At 40.2% G+C, this 25149-nt stretch overlaps 3 protein-coding genes across 3 annotated transcripts; all 3 read left to right on the plus strand.

Moving 5' to 3' along the window:
• The first annotated feature begins 470 nt into the window (after positions 1-470).
• On the plus strand, positions 471-3986 carry srp9 (signal recognition particle 9). The gene is made up of 3 exons (XM_073492837.1): positions 471-636; positions 783-851; positions 3118-3986. The coding sequence occupies exons 1-3, from the start codon at positions 565-567 to the stop codon at positions 3235-3237; spliced, it is 261 nt and encodes an 86-aa protein (XP_073348938.1). The 5' UTR covers positions 471-564; the 3' UTR covers positions 3238-3986.
• A 460-nt stretch (positions 3987-4446) lies between these two features.
• Positions 4447-15777, plus strand: ephx1 (epoxide hydrolase 1, microsomal (xenobiotic)). The gene is made up of 9 exons (XM_073492267.1): positions 4447-4668; positions 7128-7320; positions 7441-7621; positions 7704-7922; positions 11881-12010; positions 12249-12463; positions 12759-12867; positions 14623-14745; positions 15126-15777. The coding sequence occupies exons 2-9, from the start codon at positions 7138-7140 to the stop codon at positions 15331-15333; spliced, it is 1368 nt and encodes a 455-aa protein (XP_073348368.1). The 5' UTR covers positions 4447-4668; positions 7128-7137; the 3' UTR covers positions 15334-15777.
• A 2885-nt stretch (positions 15778-18662) lies between these two features.
• On the plus strand, positions 18663-23096 carry LOC141018417 (transcription factor 23-like). The gene is made up of 4 exons (XM_073493383.1): positions 18663-18812; positions 20249-20407; positions 20882-21046; positions 22257-23096. The coding sequence occupies exons 1-4, from the start codon at positions 18663-18665 to the stop codon at positions 22392-22394; spliced, it is 612 nt and encodes a 203-aa protein (XP_073349484.1). The 3' UTR covers positions 22395-23096.
• Positions 23097-25149: the final 2053 nt, after the last annotated feature.

Below are 25149 nucleotides of genomic sequence, written 5' to 3' on the forward strand. Positions count from 1 at the left end.
GAAACAAAAGTCCACCAGAGGGACTACTCTAAAATGCATTTGCTATATTGCTTATATTGCCTGTATTGCTCACTTTGCTGATTGGTAATTGATTCAGCCCAAGGCACCATAAACAACAGACAGCAGCATCACTTTGTTTTAGATAAAAACGTGGTTGTTTGAGAATACCGAAGTGATCAGTTATCATTATTTGTAACTGATGAATGGGAACTTTATTGCCTCTTAGTTTGTGGAACATGCATTTGATTGCATTGCATTGTGATACATTTTAAACTTAGATGGAGAGGTCTATGCATACAAATAAATAATATATTTTGATTTGGTATTAAACATTAGACTTAACCCATAAAGACTATACTGTATACTATAATGCAGAATTATTATCATGCTTAAGGTGCTTTTGTTTTGAAAGTATGATCCGGAAGTAGTTTCGGCAACACGCTCTCTTCCCTCTGATTGGCTGTGTTCACGCTGCTGCTGATGTGGTGTTCCGAAGTTAGCCGACCTGGTCCACCGATGCACACAGATTCTTTGGTATAATAGTAATATCTCTTGGTTGAAATAATGCCTTACTATCAGACTTGGGAGGAGTTCGCCCGTGCAGCAGAAAAACTGTATCTGACAGATCCCATGAAGGTGAAAACACTTTATTTTACTAATACGTTAGCATGCTAGCTTGATAGCCAATTAGCCGGATAGCCTGTTAGCGACGTGACTGTACCAACTGCTGGTCTGTTTTTAGTTTTTTGTTTTCTCATATTCACAAGCTGTTCTGTTCACAGGTCCGAGTGGTCCTGAAGTACAGACACTGCGACGGCAACCTTTGCATTAAAGTGACCGACAATGCCGTGGTAAGTGACGTGAGGACATAATAGTTTGAATTGAACTGTTACTATCAGATGACAGGCAGAGTTGATGAAAATGACTTGTGACCGTGTTCACATCGGAGACCTCTGAAATCCTCCACAGGTTAGTGAACAGGTGCTTTCTGTACCTGTCTGTCATGTATCAGTTAGTATTTGTGTGGTCGGGTAACAGAAGCGTGTAAAAGCTGCGGTAGGATACCAGTATGAAGATATAATGACGTGTACAAAGCAAAACTTAAGTTGGGTAACTGTGTTCTTTAAGATATTCAGCTGTTGATTGATTCATCAGTTAATCGTATCAGCACTACTCCCCACAATGCACCTGTGCACTACAGACACACTAACAGCTGTGTGAGGCCGCAACACTGATTGTGAAGAAAACCCATGTGACTGATAGATGATTCAAAGAACTGGACAAAGTAAAGTTTTGACCTGATGATGGCACTAGATGGGATGAATGAACAATGTCACTAACATTCATCCTTAATGATATAATATGCACTAAAATGACTAAAAACTACTAGACCTTTATTATGTATTTTGTGGAGATGTGTACTTGCATTATCCCACATGTTTTCAACAATGTTCAGACCAGAGAAATCCAAAAGTTAACTCAGTACTGGTGCGTTTCACTTGGTCATGTGTCACTTAAGCTTCCAGGAGAGAGTCAGAGAGTGAGGAAGGAAGTCAGCTAAACGTGACGTGAATATAACTGAGTCATGTCAGATTTCTGACTCATTCCAGTAGAGGGGTGGAATGGACCACAAAATCCACGGTTCGGTTCGTATCATGGTTTTGGGGTCATAGTTTTCGGTTCGGTTCAGTATATGTTGTTATTTTTCTCTATTTTTTTTTTTTACACTCCAGAAATACAGTACATCAGCACAAGATGAACAGCCTAATAATCCACCGTTTACAGTATTTAAAGGATTAGTTATTCTCATGGACATTTCATGTAATCATGCAAAAACTGTAAGAATAAGGCAGTTTGACATTAGGCACATCAGTGTAACAATTTTAGATTAAATTAGGTGAGATTTGGATACAGCAGGAGGGAGACATTGCTGATTTCAACCGGCTTTTCATTTATTTGGAAAAAAACGTATACAACTGTTTGTCTTAAACAAATTCTAGCTAAGAACATCAGCACTTATTCATTGTCAAATCTTAACTAAAATAGGTTTTCTTGCCAGTAGAAGTTGTTCTTTCCTACCTGACTCTCTCCACCTTGCGCTGTCAATTGACACACAGGGGTGATGTTTCTGTAGAGGAGCCAACATATTGGAGGTGTTGCCACTAGCATAAGCAACACATGTTGCACGGTGCTTGCACACAGTCGCAGTTTTATCCATCACTTTCTTACCAGTGTCATCATAGCTAGCACTAAATCCAAAATGCTCCCACACAGCAGACCGAAACGATGCTGCTGGTGCATCCTCTAACTCTGGGCCTCCGTTATCTTTGTCGTAGAAGAAAACGATGAAAATGATGACTTGGAACATTGTTGTTAGTGTACAGCATTTATATTGATTTGTACACAATTTTTGTTTTTACTTTTTACTTGAAGTTCTTTCCTTCTATAGTAAAATAAAAGTAACCGGCCATGACATAATCATGTGTAAAAAGTAGCTATGAATTATTTTTGGATGATTTTGAATGATTGGACTATGTGCATTTGCATAACAATACAGCAGTCCTGTAACAATCCCTCCCTGGCTTTGGTTGTACAGCAGGAGTACCAGGATACCCTCTGCCGCGTGTCCCACCGATTAAAAGTTTGAGTGAGACTGCGACTGTATCGCTGCCTTCTTTTTTAACTTGATATCCCGAAATTCTGTGTATCATCCCTAGAAGTGAATTTTCGCCTTACATTACGAGCCAAGTTTGACTGCAGGATCGTTTGTGTTTATTCTGTAATGTTCCGTTCATGAAGTAAAGTACATTTCCCTTCCGGCTCCAGTCGTCAGTTGCCATTACAATACATAAACGCACAACAATGGGGGTCACCTTCGGGGGTCACTGCTGCAGTCAGGTTGATAAACAGGAGTGAAGATAAACTTTCCAAATGAACACACATAAGGGGCGAAACAGGAAGGGAACAGGTAAAGCAAAAGAAATGGCACTTTTATACTACTGTGATTGATGTGATGTCTTATTCTGTGACATCAATGAATTGTGTCACTCGAGTTAGTCAGTTTATTGTAATAGCAGCTCTCATTCCCCTCATGTATTCTTTTGTCTATCCCCACAGTGTTTACAGTACAAGACAGACCAGGCCCAGGATGTAAAGAAGATAGAGAAGCTCCACGGAAAACTGATGAGACTCATGGTGTCCAAGGAGACGCACAGTGGTTCCATGGAGACGGACTAACATGCTCTAGAAGCACCTGGACTGAGTTCAGTGGACACAGTGGTTGTTGAGAGCACAGTACCATCGGAGTGCCATGTGGAGGCTGAGAGAAGGGCAGTTGTAAAGAGTGATGAGATTGATCTGGCTGCCTACACTTATTTAATACAGAGAGATGTGATCATATATGTACTGTATATATTTTATTCTCTCAGGATTTTTTTTTTTTTTTTTTGCAGTTCTTTCTTAGTCATAAAACATCACATTATCTGGCTTTTCCTCGTGAGGCATTTTGATCACATCCCTGATAGTATTAATATAAAGTAAGGTCAGTTTAGGCTGCTGGGAAATTTTAGGAAACGTAGAGATGGAAAATGAGAGGGTTTTGGGGGAATCTGGGACAAAAAGTAAGAAGTACAAATCCTCTGCTGCTGTGTGAGCAGCTTTGGCACCTTGATTTCTTTAGAGGAGCTTGAAATTATTTTCATTTTAAAGGGGACGAACACGACTGGCAACAAAGACGTTGTCTTTTTTTTATTTTATTTTTTTTGCATTTACATCTTTATAGCTATGCTGGATTCAATTTCAGCAATCGGTTTCATTCTGTTTGTCCTCTTGGACTCGTGCCACATGAATGAAGCAGGACCTTCTGATTTCCTAACAACGGTGTGGAGGAACCCATAATTTCTACAGAGACACCCCACACATCCCAATGCCATTTCATTGTCTGAGAATAATTATGTTATGTTCAATAAATGTTTATTACCCCTGTATAGCCACAATTTCTCCTGTATTCATCATGTGTTGGTGTTGTATCCAATGTGTCAAGAACCATCAGTGACTACATGATTAATACCATGTTCCAGTCAGTAACAGGTTGGAAGTGCCCAGTTGACCTCCAACTTCTTCCGACTTCAGTTCTGATTTGTCTGTTATGCAGCATAATCCAACAGGATGTTGTATTTTGGGTCCAATTTGAAAAGGCTTTGCAGGTTCCTAGTAAAGAGAGTTGGACTTATTACAGGATGGGGAAACGTTTCTTCTGGTTACACAACGGTTCATTTAAAAGTGAAGGTCAAACATCGCTGTTAACGGGCTCCACAGCTATTATAAATAATGCCCTAAGCGGCGCATTTAAAAGAAACTGCCAGTGTAGAAATAACATGGGTAGTTTCCTTCTCCGCAGAATACTACATGTCCCATCATGCACTCGTGGTGTTTCCACGCACATCCAGTTCCCAGGACGAACTTTTGTCCTCACACACGTTCTGCCTTCATGCACGGAGAAGTAATAAACGCGTTTCATTATCTGGCTGCTCTTGTACATGAAGCTTAACTTTAAACGTCAAAGTGAAGTGATATTAATTTAAAGTAGAGTCAGCTGGGACCGAGGGAGGAACCGAGGAGCGGGACCAGAGAGCGGAACCGACCACACGGTCCACACGGTTACCACAGGTACAGCAGCTGAAACTGAGGTTCTGGTGATAATTAGCTAAAGTTACTGTTGAGTTCTGTAGACTGGGTTCTTGGTTTTGTGCAGTCAAATACTAATACTTTACTAATCCGCTGGTTTCGTCCAAGTTAAAGACTCGACATGAATCCAGTGAATGTAAAACGTTTCCCTCACTTCAGCTGTAACTTTAAAGGCTGCAGGTCACTACTGGACCGTCTGCATCAACACTGTCCGGACCTGACTTCATGTTGTGTTTACATACATGTGTCGTTGTGTAGCTGCACACATTCACTGTCAGAATATAAAGTGATGGTTAATATTGATCACCTGTAACCGTGTTGTGTTGTTGCTGTACTAATAAGATAAGATAAGATGTTCCTTCATTGATTGAAATTCACAGGTAACACAGCAGTACAGAGGGAATAGTAGCAAATAATAAAATAACAATTGAATAAAAATAGAATAACTTACTAATAAAATAAAAAAAGCATATTACATACAGTAACTGTCCTTGTGTGTACGCGATGTGTGCAATATATAAATAGATGTGAAAATAGATGTGACTGTGCAAATGTGCAATGTGCAGAGTTCTGAGATATTGAATAACAACAATGTGCAGGGATCCTGAGATAATAAATAACAATGTGCAGGGATCCTGAGATAATAAATAACAATGTGCAGGGATCCTGAGATAATAAATAACAATGTGCAGGGATCCTGAGATAATAAATAACAACAATGTGCAGGGATCCTGAGATAATAAATAACAATGTGCAGGGATCCTCAGATAATAAATAACAATGTGCAGGGATCCTCAGATAATAAATAACAATGTGCAGGGATCCTGAGATAATAAATAACAATGTGCAGGGATCCTCAGATAATAAATGACAGCAGAACAAACAACAATCAGTCTTTAAGTAACAGTGAAGTGTATAGTTGAGCCTTAATCGGTGGAAAAAGGAGACTGATGAGACTGTGGCTCACAGGCAGGTTAGCAGGTCACTAATAAGTTAGCTTTGCTGCTGTAACTGTTAGTTGTGTGAGCTCTGTTGGGTGGTGGACTCCAGTCTGTTCCAGAACACAGGCCTGTGTTGTCTGTGGTTCTGTTGACAGGACCTTCAACCCTCATACCCGTTAACATGGTGTTTTAAAGCCTCCCCCATCATGAATGCATTAGTATGCTCAGTGTCACTCTGCCTGTGTGTTGAGCTGCAGTAGCTGCTGGTTTCTTAGCTGCTGGTCAGTAATCTCATGTCCACACAGTTCAGTGGTGTTGAGGGTGAATGAGAAACGCTTTGTCTGGACTCTGTGGCCCGGTCAGCCCTGTTCTTTACCTAATCCCGTCAGCTGGCAACAACACTGACACTGTTGTTTGACTGCGGCCACATTTTTCTGCAAACTCATGACTGATATTATGTTGGACTGTTTCTGTCAAATGTGTATTGTTTCCTCTGCTCTTGTGTTTTTTGTAGTTTAGTAAGAGGGACACAGTTCCACTCTGTTACACACTGTTATTTTGCTTTTTCCATCTAATCATTCAATCACATCATTTTTAACACCAGATGCTGTTTTCTCCTTAATCCCTCTCAGCTCTGTGTTTACTCATTTGTAAGTTAAATATGATGACATTAGGACTGCAACTAATAATTATTTCCATGCCAATTAATCTGTTTATGATTTTCTCAATTAATCGATTAGTTGTTTGGTCTTTTAAAATGTCAGAAAATGGTGAAAAATGTCAGTTAGTGTCGCTCAGAGCCCAAGATGATGTCTGCTTGTTTTGTTCACAACTGAAGGTTATTCAGTTTACTGTCATGGAGGAGGACAGAAACAAGCAAATGTTTACATTTATGGAGCTGGAATCTGATCGTTTTAGAAATGAGTCAAACCAATGAATTGATAACCAAATAGTTGGCAGTCAATTTAAAGCAACATCATGTAGAAATTGGCATTTGTTTTTGCTATCTATTAGTCTATCAATATAAGAACTACTGTAAAAAAACAAAACAAAATGCTCATCACAATTTCCCAGAGCCCAAAGTGACGTCTTCAAATTGCTTCTTTGACACACCAACAGTCAGTCAGTCAAGTCAAAGACTCTTCATTTACTTTCATAAATGACTCAGAAAAAGAGCAAATAATTATACTGAAGAAGCTGGAGCCAGCAAGTGTTTGACACTTTTGCTTGAAAAATGAGTAAAGATTAATTTATTAATATTAAAATCATTGGCAAGAAATGTATTTTGACTCAACTAATTGATTAATCTTTGCAGCTTTCATAAAAAAATGGCTTGCTCAGACAACACATTTTAAATATCATGTAATATTGTGTTTTTAATCAATGTAATGTAAAATATCTGCTAACAAATATTTTTCATTCTAATGAAATCTTTTCCTTGTTCCATCTGCTCTACATGTCCTTGTGTTGTCCATGTGCGTCCATCCATCCCTGCTCTAGCTCCAACACCATGTTCACTGAGGTGCTGGTTGCTCTGGTGATTGGAGGGCTCATCTTCTTCCTGGTTCAGAGAAGCAGGACCCAGGTTCTGAAGACAGAGGATGGCTGGTGGGGGGCTGGAGCCTCCCCTGATGGTGGGGAGGACGTCACCATCCATCCCTTTAAAGTCACCACCAGTGATGATGAGCTGGAGGTTAGTTTCCCTCCGTTCCTAATGGTCACTTTGTAGCGTTAACTCATGATGTAGTTAACCACTAAGCAGGCAGAGAAAAATGGTGACAGCTCCCTCATACCTCCTCTCCTTTTCTGTCAGGACCTGTACAGGAGGATAGACCAGACTCGGCCTGTTCCTTCACTGGAGGACAGCCAGTTTCATTACGGCTTCAACTCCCACTATCTGCAGAAGGTGGTCTCATACTGGAGAAATGACTTTGACTGGAGGAGACAGGTGGACAAACTCAACCTATACCCTCACTTCAAAACCAACATCGAAGGTGAGGCAGCACCGCTGACACATTCAGAAAGAACATAATATCCCGACTCTAACCTAATCTTACTTATTGAACCTCTATCCAGGCATTGATATCCACTACCTGCATGTGAAGCCCAAAAAGGTGCCAGAAGGGACTACTGCTATTCCTCTGATAATGGTCCACGGCTGGCCTGGCTCCTTCTATGAGTTCTATGGGCTGATCCCACTGCTGACAGAACCATCAGACCCAGACGACCTTGTGTTTGAGGTGGTGTGTCCCTCCATACCAGGGTACGGTTTTTCTGAAGCACCACATAAGAAAGGTGAGTCTGTAAAGTTTTGTTCTTGCAGACATTAGAAAATAGTCATGTTAGACGCAGGATTTTTGAAAATTCCAAACATTAATGTTTAAGGGTTGTGTAGGAATGCATAGTACGGTAACCACTACCATAAATATCAATACAACTCTTAAGAATCATTTTCTCGTGCAGTAGTACACTGCATGGTCAAAAAACAGTCACCACCTGGATTTAACTAACAAATAGGTAAGAGCCTTCCATTGGATAATTACTGCAGTGATTAATATGTTTCCCTAACTGATGCAGTGAGGAGCTTCTCATCTCTTAAACAACCATGTCAGAAGACATATCCTGTGGTTGTGGAAAAGATGTTACTCTGTTTCAGAAGGGTCAAATTATTGGCCTGCATCAAGCAAAGAAAACAGCTAAGGAGATGCTGAAACTACTAAAATTGGGTTCAGGACTGTCTGACGCATTATTAAAACCTGGAAGGAGAGTGGTGAACTGTCATCTTCAAGGAAGAAATGTGGTCAGAAAGAAAATGTTGAATGATCGTGATCGGAGATCATTTAAACGTTTGGTGGCATCAAATCGTAAAAAAACAACATTAGAAGTCACAGCTGTGTTTAATAGTGAAAGTAAGAGCATTTCCACACACACAATGAGAAGAGAACTCAAGGGATTGGGACTAAACAGCATTGTAGCCTCAAGAAAACCACTTATCAGTGAGGCTAGTCGGAAAAAAAGGCTTCAATGAAGTGGAAATGGAGGATGAAGTGATTTACAAAACTGCAGCAATATTTTCCTTGTATGTACATGAGTGGAGTCGAGTTTAGTAGAGCGATCTTTTGTGGGCACCAAAGTGCAATTAAAATCACCACCGATAATGCACATACCTTGCAGGGTAGACAGAGTAAGGAGGAGATTCTGAAATAATCTTGGATTGTCACCATTTGGACCATAGATGCAAACCAGATTCAGTTTATGCGTGGATATGTTACCCTGAACTATGGTATATCTTCCATATTGATCACAAATAACATTAGCAACTTGAAACGGTAAAGATTTATGTATAAGTATGAGCACACCTCTGCCGTGATTACTGTATGGAGCACACAAAACCTGACCTGGCCATCTTTTTTGTAATCTATCAATTTCTGTTGCTCTTAAGTGTGTCTCCTGCAAGAAAAATGAAAGAGAAAAATAAACAGATGCCAGATATCTCCCTTCCCCCTTCCCCCAAGCATCTCCCCAACTTAAGTGCTTTAAACCTGAACATTGTTCCCCCTATTCCCAAAATTTCACTAAATAACTGAGGGGCACTGATCCACATATACATGAGGAGCAGTTAGTCTACGTGAGCTTTTCAACTGAAATCTTAACCCATCCCCAACTGTGCACAACATGTCCTTTATCAATAATTATTCTTCTTTTCCCCGAATATTCAAAAGAAACGGATCGGTCTTAAATAATTTGATAATAATATTACCCTCCTTTTCCAACGTCTTTATCATTTTGTAAAAAGTAACTTAACTTTAATAAAGAAATTAGCTGAAGGTTTTAGACTTTATCTTGATAATAATAATGTCTCTATCAAACATCGAACTCAAGATGCGGCCCGTTTCACACTCTGTACAGATTGTTCGTTATCAATAACATATAAAACATTTTTTATATATATATGTGTATTCATAAGAAGACAAACAAAATAAAACAAGTGTGCAGGGTCATTTATAACATTGACATTGCCAGTCCTGTTAGTCCGTCACCTGTCTTCAGAGGCTGACTGCTTGTGCGAAGAGCGGAGTTTATCCTTTAGGTTGAATTTCACGGTGAAATTCCTCTGCTTCACGCGGTGAAGAAAAGAGGACCACCTTCCCATCATGGACCAAGTCCTGTACAAAAGTTAGTTTAGCTCCATCGTGTAGGATATTCTTCCGTGATGAAAGACGGTAAACAGTCTCTCTATCCTGGAATTTCCAGAAGCGTATAAGAACGGCTCTGTGTTGGTTAGGCTTTGCCGGTGCCAAGGTGCAATGCGCCCTTTCCAATACCGGGATCTGGTCCATGCTGAGCCCCAGCCACTTCGGCAACATTTACCGGATAAAATCCAGCAGTGGTCGTGTACCTTCGGAACCTTTTCGGAGACCAAACATGCGTAGGTTCTTCCTCCTGCTTCGATTCTCCAAGTCGTCAGTTGTTGTCTCCAGGTATGTAAGCCGTTTCACAGTTGAGGCAAATTCCACCTGTAGCTTCTCACGTTCTTCCTCTGCTGCGGACACTCGGCCCTCTGCTTCTTCGATGCGTTTAGTATGTTCCGACACGTCCTGTTTAACTTCAGCCACCTTGCCCTCTAGCGCTGTTATTACGTTGGTCACATCTCCAAGACGGTTGTTAATGCCGTCTAGCTTTAGTCCAAACTCAGAGCGGAGCGACTTTAGCTCATCTGCTATGTCGGCCATCTTGCTGGTGTCCGCACCTTCAAGTGTTGAGGCCATCTTCGAGTTGTGAGCGGTCGATTTACGAGCTCGGGTAAAAATGTTGCACTCCTTTGTTGTATGAGATTTTGACATAATTTTATAGTTACAAAAGTTAGATAGCATCATTGTAACAGAACACCACATTTTAAGGTGAGCAAAAGTATAGGAACAGGTAGACTTAAAATAGATTAGAGTGACTAATACTTAATATTTAGTTGCAAATCCTTTGCTTGCAATAACTGCATCAAGCCTGCGACCCACTGACATCACCAAACCTTTGCAGTCTTCTTTTGTGATGCTTCTCCAGGCTTTCACCGCAGCATCTTTCAGTTGTTGTTTGTTTCGGGGGGGTTCTCCCTTCAGTCTCCTCTTTAGCAGGTAAAATGCTCATCAGGGTTTAAGTCTAGAGATTGACTTCAGTCTAAAACCGTCCACTTCTTTCCCCTGATGAACTCCTTGGTTGTCTTGGTAGTGTGTTTTGGGTCGTTGTCTTGCTGCATGATGAAGGATCTCCCGATCACTTTGGTTCTATCTCTCTTTAAATTGGCAGACAAAATGTTTCTCTAGACTCCTGAGTTTATTTTGCTGCTGCCATCATGTGTTACATCATCAATGAAGATCAATGAGCCCATCCCAGAAGAAGCCATGCAAGCCCAAGCCATGATATTAGTGGTTTCTTCTTTCTTCTTCAGGACAATAATTTTGCTCACTTGAAAAAAGGGTGGGTTCAAACAAATGGTGCTATCTTCTAAGTTTTGTAACAGATCTAGATGTAAATACCTGGAAATGGAAGCTGACATACTGATCTCTGGTCTCATATTCATCTTTTGATGTCAAACCCAAATGTTTTCAGTGTACAGACAAAATAAAGGAATTGGCCTCGTTGCTCCAATAGTTTAGAGGGACTGCATGCTCTGTAGAGATAACATATGATAGATAGATAATATGATAGAAAACAGGTGATAGTATCTTGATTAGGTCTGAATTGAACATCCCTGAAAGGCTCAGTCGTTCACAAATGGGATTGGGTGAGCTTTTTACCACTTTGTGAAACACATGATTGTATCAAGGATAATATTATAATACTAAGCATTTGGTAAACATAGTTCATTTGCATATGATTGCATTTTGATTTTAATGATGTTTTACACAGTGTTCCAACTTTTTTGGAATCATGGTTGTATATATACACAATGTACAAACTAGAAAAAAATATGATATAAAGTAAATGTTGTTGGACCCAGGCCTCCTGCATGATACAATAGTACAGTTCTTGTCCTTCAAAATCCATTTTTCAATATTGATGTGCAAAGTTCAGATAAGATAATCTTTTATAACTCCCACATCAGGGACATTTTAATTTGTTACAGCAGCAAAGGGCATAGCAACAATACATAACTCGTACCTTTTTTCTGTAGAATCAATTTGTGTTGTCTGTGTGTGTGTGTGTGTGTGTGTGTGTGTGTGTGTGTGTGTGTGTGTGCATGTGTGTGTGCGTGCAGGTTTTGATTCAGTGTGTGCAGCACGTATCTTTCACAAACTGATGAAGCGTCTGGGCTTCCAGCAGTTCTATGCTCATGGAGGAGACTGGGGCTGGCTGGTCACCACCAACATGGCTCAGCTGGAGCCCAAGTAAGACACACAAGAACTTCCTCAACACCTTTGATGTTTCACATCATTTAGAAAGTTAACTCAGTATTATATGCATACAATATGTTCGCCTAAAGTTTTGCAATGAACAACCACCTTTCCTGGAAACATCAGACCTTTTGATAGAAATCTATTTCTGTACACTTTTTTTGTAGCTGCTTAAATAAGTTACCACTATATTGCCCTATGTATTTCTTATGTTGATTTTTTCCTACCCCAGGACAGTCAAAGGCTTGCATGTGAACTTTGCCCCTCCCTCCAAGCCAGGGTTGCCGATGGCTTTATCCATCATGCTCGGCCGTCGCTTCCCAAAGCTGTTTGACTTCACTGACTTTGATATTCAGCGTCTCTTCCCAGCCATGGAGAAACTGGTGGTCGAGTCCGTCAAAGAGTCTGGCTACATGCACATCCAGGCCACCAAGCCTGACACCGTGGGTAAGGAGCAAGGGGCCCGCTTCAACAAATCTGCAACATTAGATCATTTTCTAACATGTTAATTTTGACACGTTTAACATGTCAAAGGGAGCAGGATGAGGGCACCTTGTGTGATCTGCATGTAGGCAGTGCTCGGGAGGAGGGGCTTGTCTTTTTCCACTTTTCTAACCTTTAATGGCCAGTCCGCCAATATTTTTTGTGATTTGGGTGAACTGACCCTTTAGTTTTACAAATGTACAAATTTTGAACAACAAATCCATAAATCAAATCATTCTGACACTAAATTTCTCCTCAGGTCGAGGACTCAATGATTCTCCAGTGGGTCTGGCTACCTACATCCTGGAGAAGTTCTCCACATGGACAAGTCGTGACTTCAGGAGCCTGGAGGATGGAGGACTCACCAGGTGAATAGAGCCTGTGCTGATATTGCCCATCACCGCATCCTTTTCTGCACCTTATGATACTCATTATATACACATTTATTCTGCAATATAAACATATTACATTATATCTACATACACACTGTGTAATTATACTTTACATATATATCTATAATTTTATATTATCATTTTTTAATCATGTTAAACACAGTGTGTCAGTCTGCTTGGTCTCCAAATGTATCCGTATATAAAGAATATACTATATATACATACAGTATATCCTTCATATTTACACTATGCAGATTTCCTGTGCAATTATATTTGTATACGTATTCTTATATATTACTACACACCATGTGTGATATTGCAATTTTGGGTGCAATTGTCCTTCTTGGTCATATCTGCATGTGAGAGGTCATTCGAGTGTATGTGGCCTTTATTATTTTTACTTTATTTTTCTAGTAGATTTTATTTATTTGTTTATTAATTATATCATTCATTTATTCATTTTTATTTAATCATTCCATCACCTTTTCCTTCTGCTTATGAGCTGCAGTAGTAAGTTAATTTCAACGGTGAGGGATCAATAAAGTCTTACATCATATAGAAGCTAGTTCCAGATATCATCACTTATCATCATTAGAATATGGCTCCATTGTGAAATGGTTATGTTTAGAAAATGTTACGCTGCGCTACGTTAGATTTTCCATTGAACTAATCCAGAACAGGTGATGAATGAGGGGCTAACACATCATTACTGTAATACAAGGACGTAGGTTTGGTTTTGATATTGGTGGGGACAGAGGACATCACAGATATACGTCGGGGAAGTTTCTAGGTGTGTGTCTCATGCGGAGGGAGGGTGGCAGCTGTGAGGGAACGTTGCACGGAAGATGTATGGTGTGTGTGTGTGTGTGTGTGTATCTCCCACGGTTAATGTTAACCGAACAAGAAAAATATGAACACCTTTTGTAATGTTCCTGCTGTGTTACAATTGTGCCATTGATCTGTGGTGTACCAGGAAGGAGAGGAGAAACAGCCCAGTGCTGCGGTTGTTAAGTTGCTCCGTTCTCCTCTGTCATCATGCATTTGCAAGCTTCAGTGTTTTATTTATCATCTGAATATGGTGACAAGATCTAAATATTATGAAAGCCGAGACTTTATTTAGTTAAATTAAGATGAAAACCCATCCCTGCCTTCTTAATATAACGCTAAGCCTTTAATTTATAATCTCAGGGAGACAGAGCGTGAGGGAGGAGAGTCCTGAGAAGGACCAGAGTGCAGTTGATAATCGTTTGCTGCTAGCTTTTGTCATCATGCCTTTACAAGCTTCAGAAATGTATTTATCATCTGAATCTGGTGTTAAGAGTTTCATATTCTGAAAGCCAAGACAAAACCCTCAAATGACCAAAAATCAAGATGTTGACATAAATCCACTTTTTTCTAGAAATGTGCCGTTGCAACATCCGACTGATTTTGATAGAGCACATCACAAATGTAGGCTACTGTGACTGACTGAATCAATATGAGACGTTCTTCTGACCTTATATATCCTGGGACCATACCACAGCCAGCCACATTCATGAGCCATCCTATTAGCAATATTGGTTTAGGGAGGCGGGACTAGTAGAGAACAAGGTCTGTTAACCGTTTGTGTACCAAATTATTGCCGGGGACAGTTTATTACTCACTGGATATTGGTGGGGACATGTCTCTAGCGTCCCTACCCAATCCTATGCCCAGGCTGTAATATGAAATCTTGTGTGCGCTGTCTCACAGGAAGTTCTCTCTGGATGATCTGCTGACGAATGTGATGATCTACTGGACATCCGGCTGCATCATCTCCTCCATGAGGTTCTACAAGGAAAACTTTGGAAAAGGCCTCAACCAGCCCCACTCTAAGTGAGTGAAGACCACAGAGTTAAATGTGTTGACCATGACTTCATGGTTACACTTCCAGTGTTATGTTGCCTAAAGAAGCAATGAACTTGACTTGACACCAAACATTTTAAATCACGGCCTTTAAATGCTTTCATTCTTACACCTGGTTGTCGATGAGCGAGCATTTTCTTTAATTTTTTTTATTTGTAAGAAATTTGTTTTAACTACCAAATATCTATAAAACACAAAGAATCATTTGATTTTCCACTGGCGACATCTCACTGACATGTGGTTTTAAAAAGGATTGTTTAAACAGTGCATTTTTATAATGTCAAAACACTGTGGAACTAGCTTCATGTATTAACTTAAATGTAAGCTAACACATGATCTTCTCTTCAAAGGATACCAGTGTACGTCCCCACTGGCTTTGCCTGCTTCCCCAATGAGCTCATGCACACGCCCAAACTGTGGGTCAAACAGAAATACCGTAAACTCCTGACCTTCACGCCCATGGCCCGAGGTGGCCATTTTGCTGCCATGGAGGAGCCCCAGCTGATGGCTGAGGACATCCAGAACTTCACTAAGATAGTGGAGAAGAAGAAGAAATAATAGAAAGTGGACTGATGAACAGGTGACTGAACTAAAAGTATAGTATGAACATATTGATAAGCAGGTGGATGAATGGAGAGAAAGTGGAACACAGAGGTGAGCAGGAAGTAGACATGTACTGATTCTAGATAGTGAAGTTAGCACTGTGTTCCTCTAAAAGGTGCAAATCAATAATATAGTTTGATAATATAATTCCTAATCAGACTTCATGATTGAGTCCTCTGCAGTGTTAATTCTTAAAATATATCAGCTTGAAACTTAAGGAGTCAAAGACGCAAACAGTAAAGTGATGATTTCTTTATGTGATAATAAGCAGAAAATGTACACATATCACAACATAATGCCCATATATAGTCTCATATTACAATAACGATATGATATTGATATATTTGCCAAGCTCTACTGTATGTACAACATTTTTTCAATAAACATCTTATACATGAAGGACACTTTGTATGTTTACAGCCTTGAGTACTTGTTCAAGTCTTATCCAAGTAACATAGAAAAGTACAATAGTAAATTGCAAAAAACAAAACAAAAGAAACCCGACTTTCTTCAGGTGTGAATGTTGCATCACAATGTGTTGTCAGGTGAAGAGGTGAAAAGGGTTGGAGGTGCTGTGCTGTGGGCTTGATCACCGGCCACATCAGTAGTCCCCAACAAACCCACAGCTCCAGCTGTCAGTGCAGTTTAAAGTCAGGAACCAGCATCCACTCAGCCTGTCTCCTGCTGCCTGCCTCAGAGCTCCCTCAGCCTTGTAGTGGTGTTTACTGAGCAGCTGCAGATGGGAGGTCAGGGGGGCACTGGGGGTTATTGTGTTGACAGCCTACACAAGGTGCCAGGCATTCCTCCGACTGATAGCAAGAAACCTCAGTATCTAAGCCACTGCCACGTTACTGCCTCAAACCCTTGAGTTAGGTTTCATTTTGCTCATTCATTCAAAACTCATTTTAGTAGTTTAAAGCTTCTGTGAAGTCAGATTTCTTTCATGTATTGCACAGCTAACAACTGCACACATCATCTTTACATTTTGTCTTATTGTTTAACTTTGAGTTGCTACGACTAGAAGCACTTGTTACCGTAGTTAATATAAGTCTTCTTCAGTCTAAAGATTTAATGTCTTCAGAAGGTTTTTGATATTCAGTACTTTGATATGTCGAGAAGCACGAGAGCCTAACACCACAGTAACAGTCCTGAACAGCTGACTCGTTATCAGTGCTCATCATTTTAATCCTGAAGAGGTTATATACAATCTGTGATGCTGTTTGACAAGTTTTGTCTTAAGGTGATTACTTTAATGAAGAAATGTATTTAGTTTTATTGAAAATAGTAAAAAGATGAGCACTGAGCAATATGAGCGCTCACAATGTAAACCTCTGGTAATGCCATGGAAATTGCCATGGTCATCTTCTCAAATATTATTTCATAATAATGCCAAAATCAGGTGTTTCCCTTTTTGAATTATGCAATTTAGAATGAATTGCAGTGTATGCCACCATTCCATGATGACCACAGTGACATATTGTATCTTCGATCATGATGCAATGTTCTATTTTTTACCAAATAAAACTGACATTGACTCGTGCACATCTGAACTGTGAGTGTTGTTTCAAACTGTTTCTGAGGCACCTACAGACCTCCACTGACAAAGGCACATCTCATGTCACTGTGCTGCATTCACAATTAAAGTCGTAATATGTACGATATAAAATGTCCATAAACGACTAGACCTTTGTTTTATATTGTGTTGAGTTGTGTACTTACATTATCCTAAATGTTTCCAACAATGTTCAAACCAGAGAAATCTGTAACTTAATTGCATTTAAGTTACATTTCATTCACTCACCTGTCGCTATAACTTCTTCCTCCAGCGAGCCATTACTGTTGCAAGTTTGACAGGATCATTTTTGTTAACTTGTGTTAATTTGCTCCAAACAGCCAGATTACTTTATTGTCCATTAGCTGTACACTAATAAGCAACGACCAAGGGTGTGTGTCTGTGTGTGTGTGTTTGTGTTTGAATTCAGATCAACCTCTCACTTAACTCAGCACTCACCAAAGCCTCTGGTTCTCTCTCTTCTGTTTCCCCTCTCCTCTCTGTTATGTTCATCAGGAACATTTTCCCTTTGGCTCCTAACCCGACTCTCTCCTACACAACTGGCTGGCTTTTATTGTTTGTTTTTTTTAAACTTTCCTTCAGTTTGTTCTATAGAAGAAGGTAAGGAAGGACTCCCATTGTAGAGCTCTGGGAAAAATTATGTTTGAGATTTGGAGACCATAGGTAAAATCTGTTAACCTGCTTTATGGCAAGCAAGCTTCAGGGCATTAGTTGCCATAGTAACAGATACAGACTTTCATTAATCTAGATTTATGGAACGCATCTAAGTGAGTGTGACTTCGCTAGATTTAGATATACAGATCTGGTTGATATATTAGTTTCTGGAATACCTCTAGTTACACAGCATCTCCCAAAACACTTGTGGCATGTGGTGCTCTGATCTGTATCAAAATGTGGCTCATGACATTCATAACTGCTGCACAGCAAAAGAATCCGATTTTATTTTTGTTTTTGTTCGGATGCTTGGATGACCTGAACGTTTTCAACAAACCAAACTGCACTTCTTCCGCCTCTCTTTGGTAACGTTCAATGTCGCACTGCCCCGAGCTTCCAGTCCCACTGCTGTCCAGTTGTTAGCAGAACTTTGAGTTTCCCAAGCCCCCCAATGCCCTGGCTCCGGACACCCTCCCAGTGCTGCACTCCCCCGGGCCTGACTGCCTGCCTGCCTGCTCTTCTTGGCAGCTGAACAGCCAGGGGAGGATCAGGACGACCGGGCGGCTGAGATAAGGACCACATGAAGTTCCCCACATTACCTCACCCGATAAGGAAACAAGCCGAGAGAGACGCAGAGAGAGAGAAGGTCAGACTGGGAGGAATTCTCTGGCTGGACGGTGATGCGCAGAGAGCCAGCCGGGGATTGTGGGGTTTGCACCAGTTGCTTAGGGGTGTCGTGGATCTCGAGGTCCCATAGAGGCCTGGTTGGAGATGCTTGAACAAACTGGTTCTCAGAAGCTGCAAAATGATCTCAGAATAGAATGTTTATACTTTCTTGAGATCAGACGAGTGATTTCAGCTGGTCTTCAGCCAGTATTTTTTCTCTAGGTTTGGCTTTTAAGATGCTTTCAGATTAGATGGAGCAATGACCTCAGACTGTAGCATGTTCACCAAAGTACTCAGTGGAGGATACAACAATCTCCAACAAAGCAAACTTCCATCCAGCCAATGAAAATAGACTCAACGCAAGTCTTCAGGAGAGTCTGCTCCAGCATCCATGGCGGTGAATCCTCTGGAAGGTCTCATGTCAGTGAACCACCAGCTGGTCTCCAGCTCCACAGCTGAGCAGCCGTGTGCAGCTGGCAGCCCAGCATCCCTGCACGGACACAGGCACAGCGTACGCAGCAGCCGCGAGGCAAGGAAGTGGGTGAGTCTGAAACAGAAGCATCAGTCTGGTTACAAAGACACATTTGGCAAATTCTGAGCAACCAGTGGAATATTTCACCTTCATCACAGTTGGACATTCCAGAAACCACATTCTTAAAATGTGTTTTGTTCACTAAACTAGTGAAATGTAATCTGTAATCTAATGTAAATACAGGATCTATGGAACATATTGCCCCTTTTCCTGAAGATTGTTAGACTGTAATGAAGCTTTGAGATTTTTTGCTGAAGGGTGTGTGGAGGACGGATGGAGGATGCATCTGTCCTTTATCGTTCATGATTGTGATTTAATAAGTTTACATTTGTAGTAATCAGAAAAGCTCTCTGCCACTAACTTATTAGTGTGATGGGGAAATCTGAAGATGAGTGAGAGCGCCAACAAGTATAACATCCGTTCTCTCGATTTGATGGAAACATCAAGAGAATCCAACTAAAGTTCAGGTACCTTGAAAAAATAACTAAAAAGGACGACATGTGAATGATACGTTACTGGAACTGCTTTATTCTCTAGTAATCTCATACAGCATAAAGTATTTCAGAGCAGCGAGTATCTTATAAGTAAAAGCACAAATTATCATTTGATTAATCATTTTTTAGATATTTATATGTTGAGTCAATGTCTATAAATGAAATAACTTTTACTGAAACCTTACGTGTTTATTCTGTTATTAGATATACAGTTAAGGGGAACTTCTCCATAAACATTGTGTAAAATGTAATGAAGTGTTTATTATTCATGCATAATACATAGAGGTAGTTGTTCTATCTCCTGTAACAAATCATCTGGTTATTTACTTTCTTCACGTTAACTCAACATGATCGAAAACTTTGCATCAAATGTGACCCTTTACTTTGAACATTGACCTGTAATAGAATCATAAGGAAAATTGACATATAATTTAAAAAATACTTAAATAAATAAAACTAACTTAAAATCAGCATTTTTGGCAAATGATTTGTTGAGGGTAGATCTCTTCTGTCAAATGTTTCTGACCTGTAAATGAGTCCTGAGGCAGAACCGCCTCAAACGAAAGAAACAAAACTGAAAGACGACTGAAACAGTAACTGATGATCCTGGGTTGTAAATATTGATTTTCATATTTGCACCACTCCACAATTTATAATACACGCTGCAATAGCAAGCTGTATTTTAGAGATGATAAATGAACCAATTTTCATAATTGTATCTTAATAAAGCAAAAGGATTTTTCATACAGGTCCAGTATAAAATGAACTGTTAATTTAACGATGCTCCCAAAGGTTCTGTGTCTAATGTCTGTACAGTGACCCTGTGAGAAACTGTCTAAAGGTTCTTGAAATCAGTTTGTTTCAATGTTTTCAAACTTCCTAATTTGCCAAGCCAGCTCGGCCTATTTTATTTTACTTTACATTAAGACGGAATAAATGAGACTTTAAACATGTCCTCTGCTACAGGCATGTAGCTCCAGGTCAAACTCTGGACCTGCTTTTGGGTCTGCAGTCCAGTCCAGGACTCTGAGGGGTCAGAACTCTCCAGAAAACGCTGCGCGAGAGAGGAGCCGCGTACGCAACCTGCGACAGGCCTTCCACAGCCTGCAGGTGAACTACATACACTGAAGTTTCACCTCCATTTCAGATAGTTTACACTGAACACAAGCTGTTAGGTTTCTGAGGCACCTGTTCATTTGTTTTAAAACCTGTTTCTCATTTGAGTGCTGAATTTATTTTTTGCATTTATTTCAAGCATCTTGAGTGATTCTGAATGCATGCAATGTAATTTTGTGCCTTGTAATAAACTAGATTGAGTTATTATGTAGTTCGATTAATTAATTAACTTCATTGTTTGTTGAAGTAAAGAGGTTTGCATTTATGATTTTTAAAAACCAGGCCATGTGAATCCATTCATCTTCAGTTCAGTCTGCAGCTAAAGCCTACAACACACTACAAGATGTCACATTCAGCATACAGGCATATTTGTGTGCACATAATGGGCTAGAATTAGCTGATGAATAAAGTTCAGTGTAGAGTTGAAAAGAGATGTGATTGTCCTCCCTCCTCCTCTTCTGTCCTCAGGCTGCACTGCCCTCAGTCCCACCAGACACCAAGCTGTCCAAGCTGGATGTTCTGGTTCTGGCTACTAACTACATAGCTTACCTGACAGAGACCCTTGACCAGGGAGGGACGCTGGCTGAGGGCACCCTGCACTCCAGGCCGGGTGGATACCTGCATCCTGTTAAGGTGAGGATAGGAGCCAACATACTGTTTATCATGCTGAGTGCAGGACACAAGAGGACCCAATGTTATAATGATACGGTACAACCACTGTAAAAGATTAGCTAGCTGGAGTCTTAGTCTTAGTAGAAAAGAACACTGAGTTTCAGTTTAATGTTCTCTTTCATTTTGTGACTCATTAGGAGAATCTAGGTTCATTAAAATATAAATGAAAAAAAACTTTTCAGTTAACTGACACTAAATTAAACTAAACTTAAAAACTAACAGAAGTTATATTCTGTACTTAGGAAAAAAATAAAAAATATATATATATATATAATAAAAATATACAAGAAATGTCTTTTTTAGTTTTAGTTCAACTAAACTGAATCCTATTAAAACTAAACTAAAAGTAAGCATTTTTTAACAATAAAAACAGATAAAGAGCAAAACCGCCCTGGAAACTGAACTGTAAAGTACTTAACTGAAAGTAAAGTAATTGAAAAACAAAAAACAACAATCAAAAATGAAATAAAAATAAAAACTGATGAAAAACACAAAGTTATAGTAACTGTAATTTCTATATTTGCATATAGAATAATAAAATTATTAGGATATTCAAGAGCACTATCATCTGGTAGATCAACCCTTCTTTAAAACATTTTCCCCTGGTAACCCATGTTAACCCCCTGTTTAATGTTACAGCGCTATGAACTGTGGGTAATTCCCTCTGGCAAAGTCTGCAGAAATGTGGATTTACAGAGTGGCCATAAAGAGCTGAAAATATCCTCATGCACTTGACAGTTTGACAGTGGGACAGCCTTAACCCCTCATTGACTCACCAGGAACATGTCTCAAAGTCTCTGAGTGTGTGGGTGTAGACAGTGGGATTGGGCCTAAGCTTGGGCAGCCTGTATGAAGCCCGAGAGGCAAAACTTGAGGCAAAAATCTGCTTTGTTGTTAGAAAACTGAAGGAGACTAAGATTATAAGTTCAGGTAGTGCCTCATCAAGATCATGGCAGCTGGACAGTCAGAGGACAATGTTCAGAGACACTTCTGTAAGAAAATCAAAGCAGAAAAGCTGAGGTGTGACCTTACCCTGCACCTGTGAAACCATAAAGTTTCATATTGTTACATTTATCTAGATGAGTTTTGACTATAGTTTGTTTGTTCACCACATATATTGTTGCTAATCATATTAACATTAAGAGCTAAGCTATGTGCTGTCTCTCCTCAGAAGTGGCCCATGCGTTCCCTGCTCTACTGTGGCAGCATGGGAGAGCTGCTGTCAGGAGTCCCGGCCAGTCAGCTGCCTGCACTTGGACAGGACGGGACACCCCCGCTGACCCCCACCTTAGAGGCAGACAAAGAGTGATAACGGGACACAACTTTCACCCTGTTTCTTATCTCCAGTGTTAACCAGCCATGTGGCTCCAGTCCTACTGACAGCACAGTGCACATAAAAACCTGGTGAATGATTCATCAGGAGACTGTGATCAGTCCAACGCATCACAATACATGTTGGCAACGGACATTTCTGCTTACCACATATATGTTGAAACTTCACATTTCTTTATGTTGTGACTTTTGGTTTAATTTTCTGTTGAATGTTGTGACACAGCTGTGCTTATGGTCTGGGAAAAAAACACTTGGTAAGGGTTAGGAAAAGATCACGTTTTGGCTTAAAATACCTGTTTTTGTCACCACAAACATGACTGGAAATTGTTCTCGAGGTCTTTAAACTATCCAGTGTTTTTATATTTACAAATGTTGAAACATAGTCTTGAACTACAGTCAGCGGCTTGTCAGCCTTCTTGCCTGTAAAGTTAATGTTTAATGCTAGTGTTTGATTCTTTGGATTGACCTAAAAACACATTCTAGCAGTTTTGAGTTTATCTTATATTATACCATGAATTCTCGATTCTGATTGGCTGGAGGGTGTCCATTACCTTTTGATACATGGACACCTCTTGAAGTCCCCAAGTAGTTCCAGTGAAAGTGCCTGTTTACTGTTCTACATTAATGCACTATAGCCTGTATCTGAGATGAGCAACATCTGCATCAGCTGGCTGCAGACACCTGCGTGCTTGAAATAAATTCATAAAAAAAAAAAAAATTTACAACACAAGTGTAATCCCTCAGTGCATCATCCTCTGAACACCACAGGGTGGCGCTTGTAACACACAAGCCTACGCTCAGGGCTGTAGTAAATTATAAAGTGGGTAAGCTAAGTGTGCGCTGGCTGAACCGTCCTTAACAAGTAATGGATTACTCATAAAAAGTGAGGAACCCTGTTTGATTTTAAAATCAAGTACCAAGCCATCCTACCACATCCTGTTCACTGTTAACTCTCTACTACAGGCTGCAGCCGGACGCTCACTCCGTCTGAACATCTTTATTGATTTGGGGACAGTGACATGGCTGGTTAGCTAACTCGTCTTGTTGTTTAACATGCTGTGGAATTATATTTACTGTCTGTCAACCGTACGTAATGTTATTTACTTTTAATCTTTCTAGCATAACATTAGCTAACTGGCTCACACCTGAGCCGAAGGCTTCAATGAGCTGAGTGGACTAGTTTATCTCCTGTGGCCAAGTTGTTTTTAAGGTCCATCCTATTTACTGGAGTAGTGAGTATTACATAAGTTTCCATTACATAAGATCCGGATGGAAATTCAGCTATTAGTAAAACTCTCAGGTGTTGCCAGAGAAATGAGTTACTGCTTGTGAAACACTTTATACTTCTATCACAAAACACACTAAAATATATGCAGATGTCTTAAAGTTTTTTTCTTTGGTAAGTGACCATGGTATAAGCGGGATAATGCCCTTCGAGGTGTCCATAATCAGGAATCCCACTGCACGTTGGACATTCAGGCCTCAGCGTGTCCATTTATTCCTTACATGATGGACAGGGCTTATATATACCTGTACATACAAGGACAGGGGCCATTTTCAGTTCTGGCTGTTGGGAAAGTCAAGTCAAGTTGCCTTTACATATCTAATTAAACAGAAAACTGCTTTTTTGTTGTTCAGTATCAGACTAAGAGATCACACAAACACACAGATAAAGACACACACATACAGGTTGATACACACTGCAGCCCTTGTTGGAAGTATCCCATCATTATCTGAGCAACAGACAGCACGTTGTCAGGGACGGCTTTAAAAATAGGAAATGAAAAGGCTGCTTCACTTGACTAATAACACCACAAATCACCACATGGAGGAACAGCGTGTAACTATTATCTTGATTTAAAGGCTGTACAGTGTTTGAGGTTTGTTTTTTCAGATGTTACTTTCACTGTATGGGATAATTCAGTCACCTGTCTGCTCTTTGAAAACAAGTCAAATGTATCTTTGTTAGGGTTTAATCCTTTATTTAGATGTTTGTGGTATCAGTGTGTATGTGTTTGTGTGAATGCGTGTGTGTGTGTGGGAGTGTAAGGATGGACGGACGGACGAGCAGTGAGGGAGGGATCGTTGGAGGAGGGATTGTTGTGGGAACACAGCTGCGGTCCGATCACGTCGTATCTCTGCAGTAATGATCACTTAGTTCTCATCACAGCTCTGTCACAGAACGTAACCTTCTACTTTGAGTAAAGCTCCGTCTATAACAGCAGCTTGTGTGTGTCGGTTATTACACAAATAATTCCATTGTGTTGGTAAATTTTATTCTACTTTGGAAATGATTTAACCCAATGGGCCATATGGTTTGATACACAGAACCATCTTGGAAGTCATCCTTGAAAACTGAAAAAGGGCAGGCACTTTCAAAAAATACTCGGCAGGTGATCGGACAAACCATCTGTCTATGACAGGCTAACTTCAACCAATCGGATCAACTGTAGAACCGGGCTAGCACCAGTGTGGCCAACTGGTAAATCAAACTCTTACCAAAGCCAGTCGAAAGAATAGCCTTCAGTGCTGCCCTTTAAACTCCACGGCTGGTATAACTAATGCTACAGAGACATGCTAACCTCTTGAAGAGACGCTAGTGTTGTTTTTAAACTTCTCTCGCTGGTCGTCACATCTAAACCTGAAACTGCCACTAGTTCCTCACAGGACGCTGCTTGGTTGAACCACTGTGGTTTCGTTACAAGCACTTAACTTGAAGCATGGCAAGATGG

Source organism: Pagrus major, chromosome 22, assembly GCF_040436345.1.
Source record: "Pagrus major chromosome 22, Pma_NU_1.0".
Lineage (NCBI taxonomy): Eukaryota > Metazoa > Chordata > Actinopteri > Spariformes > Sparidae > Pagrus > Pagrus major.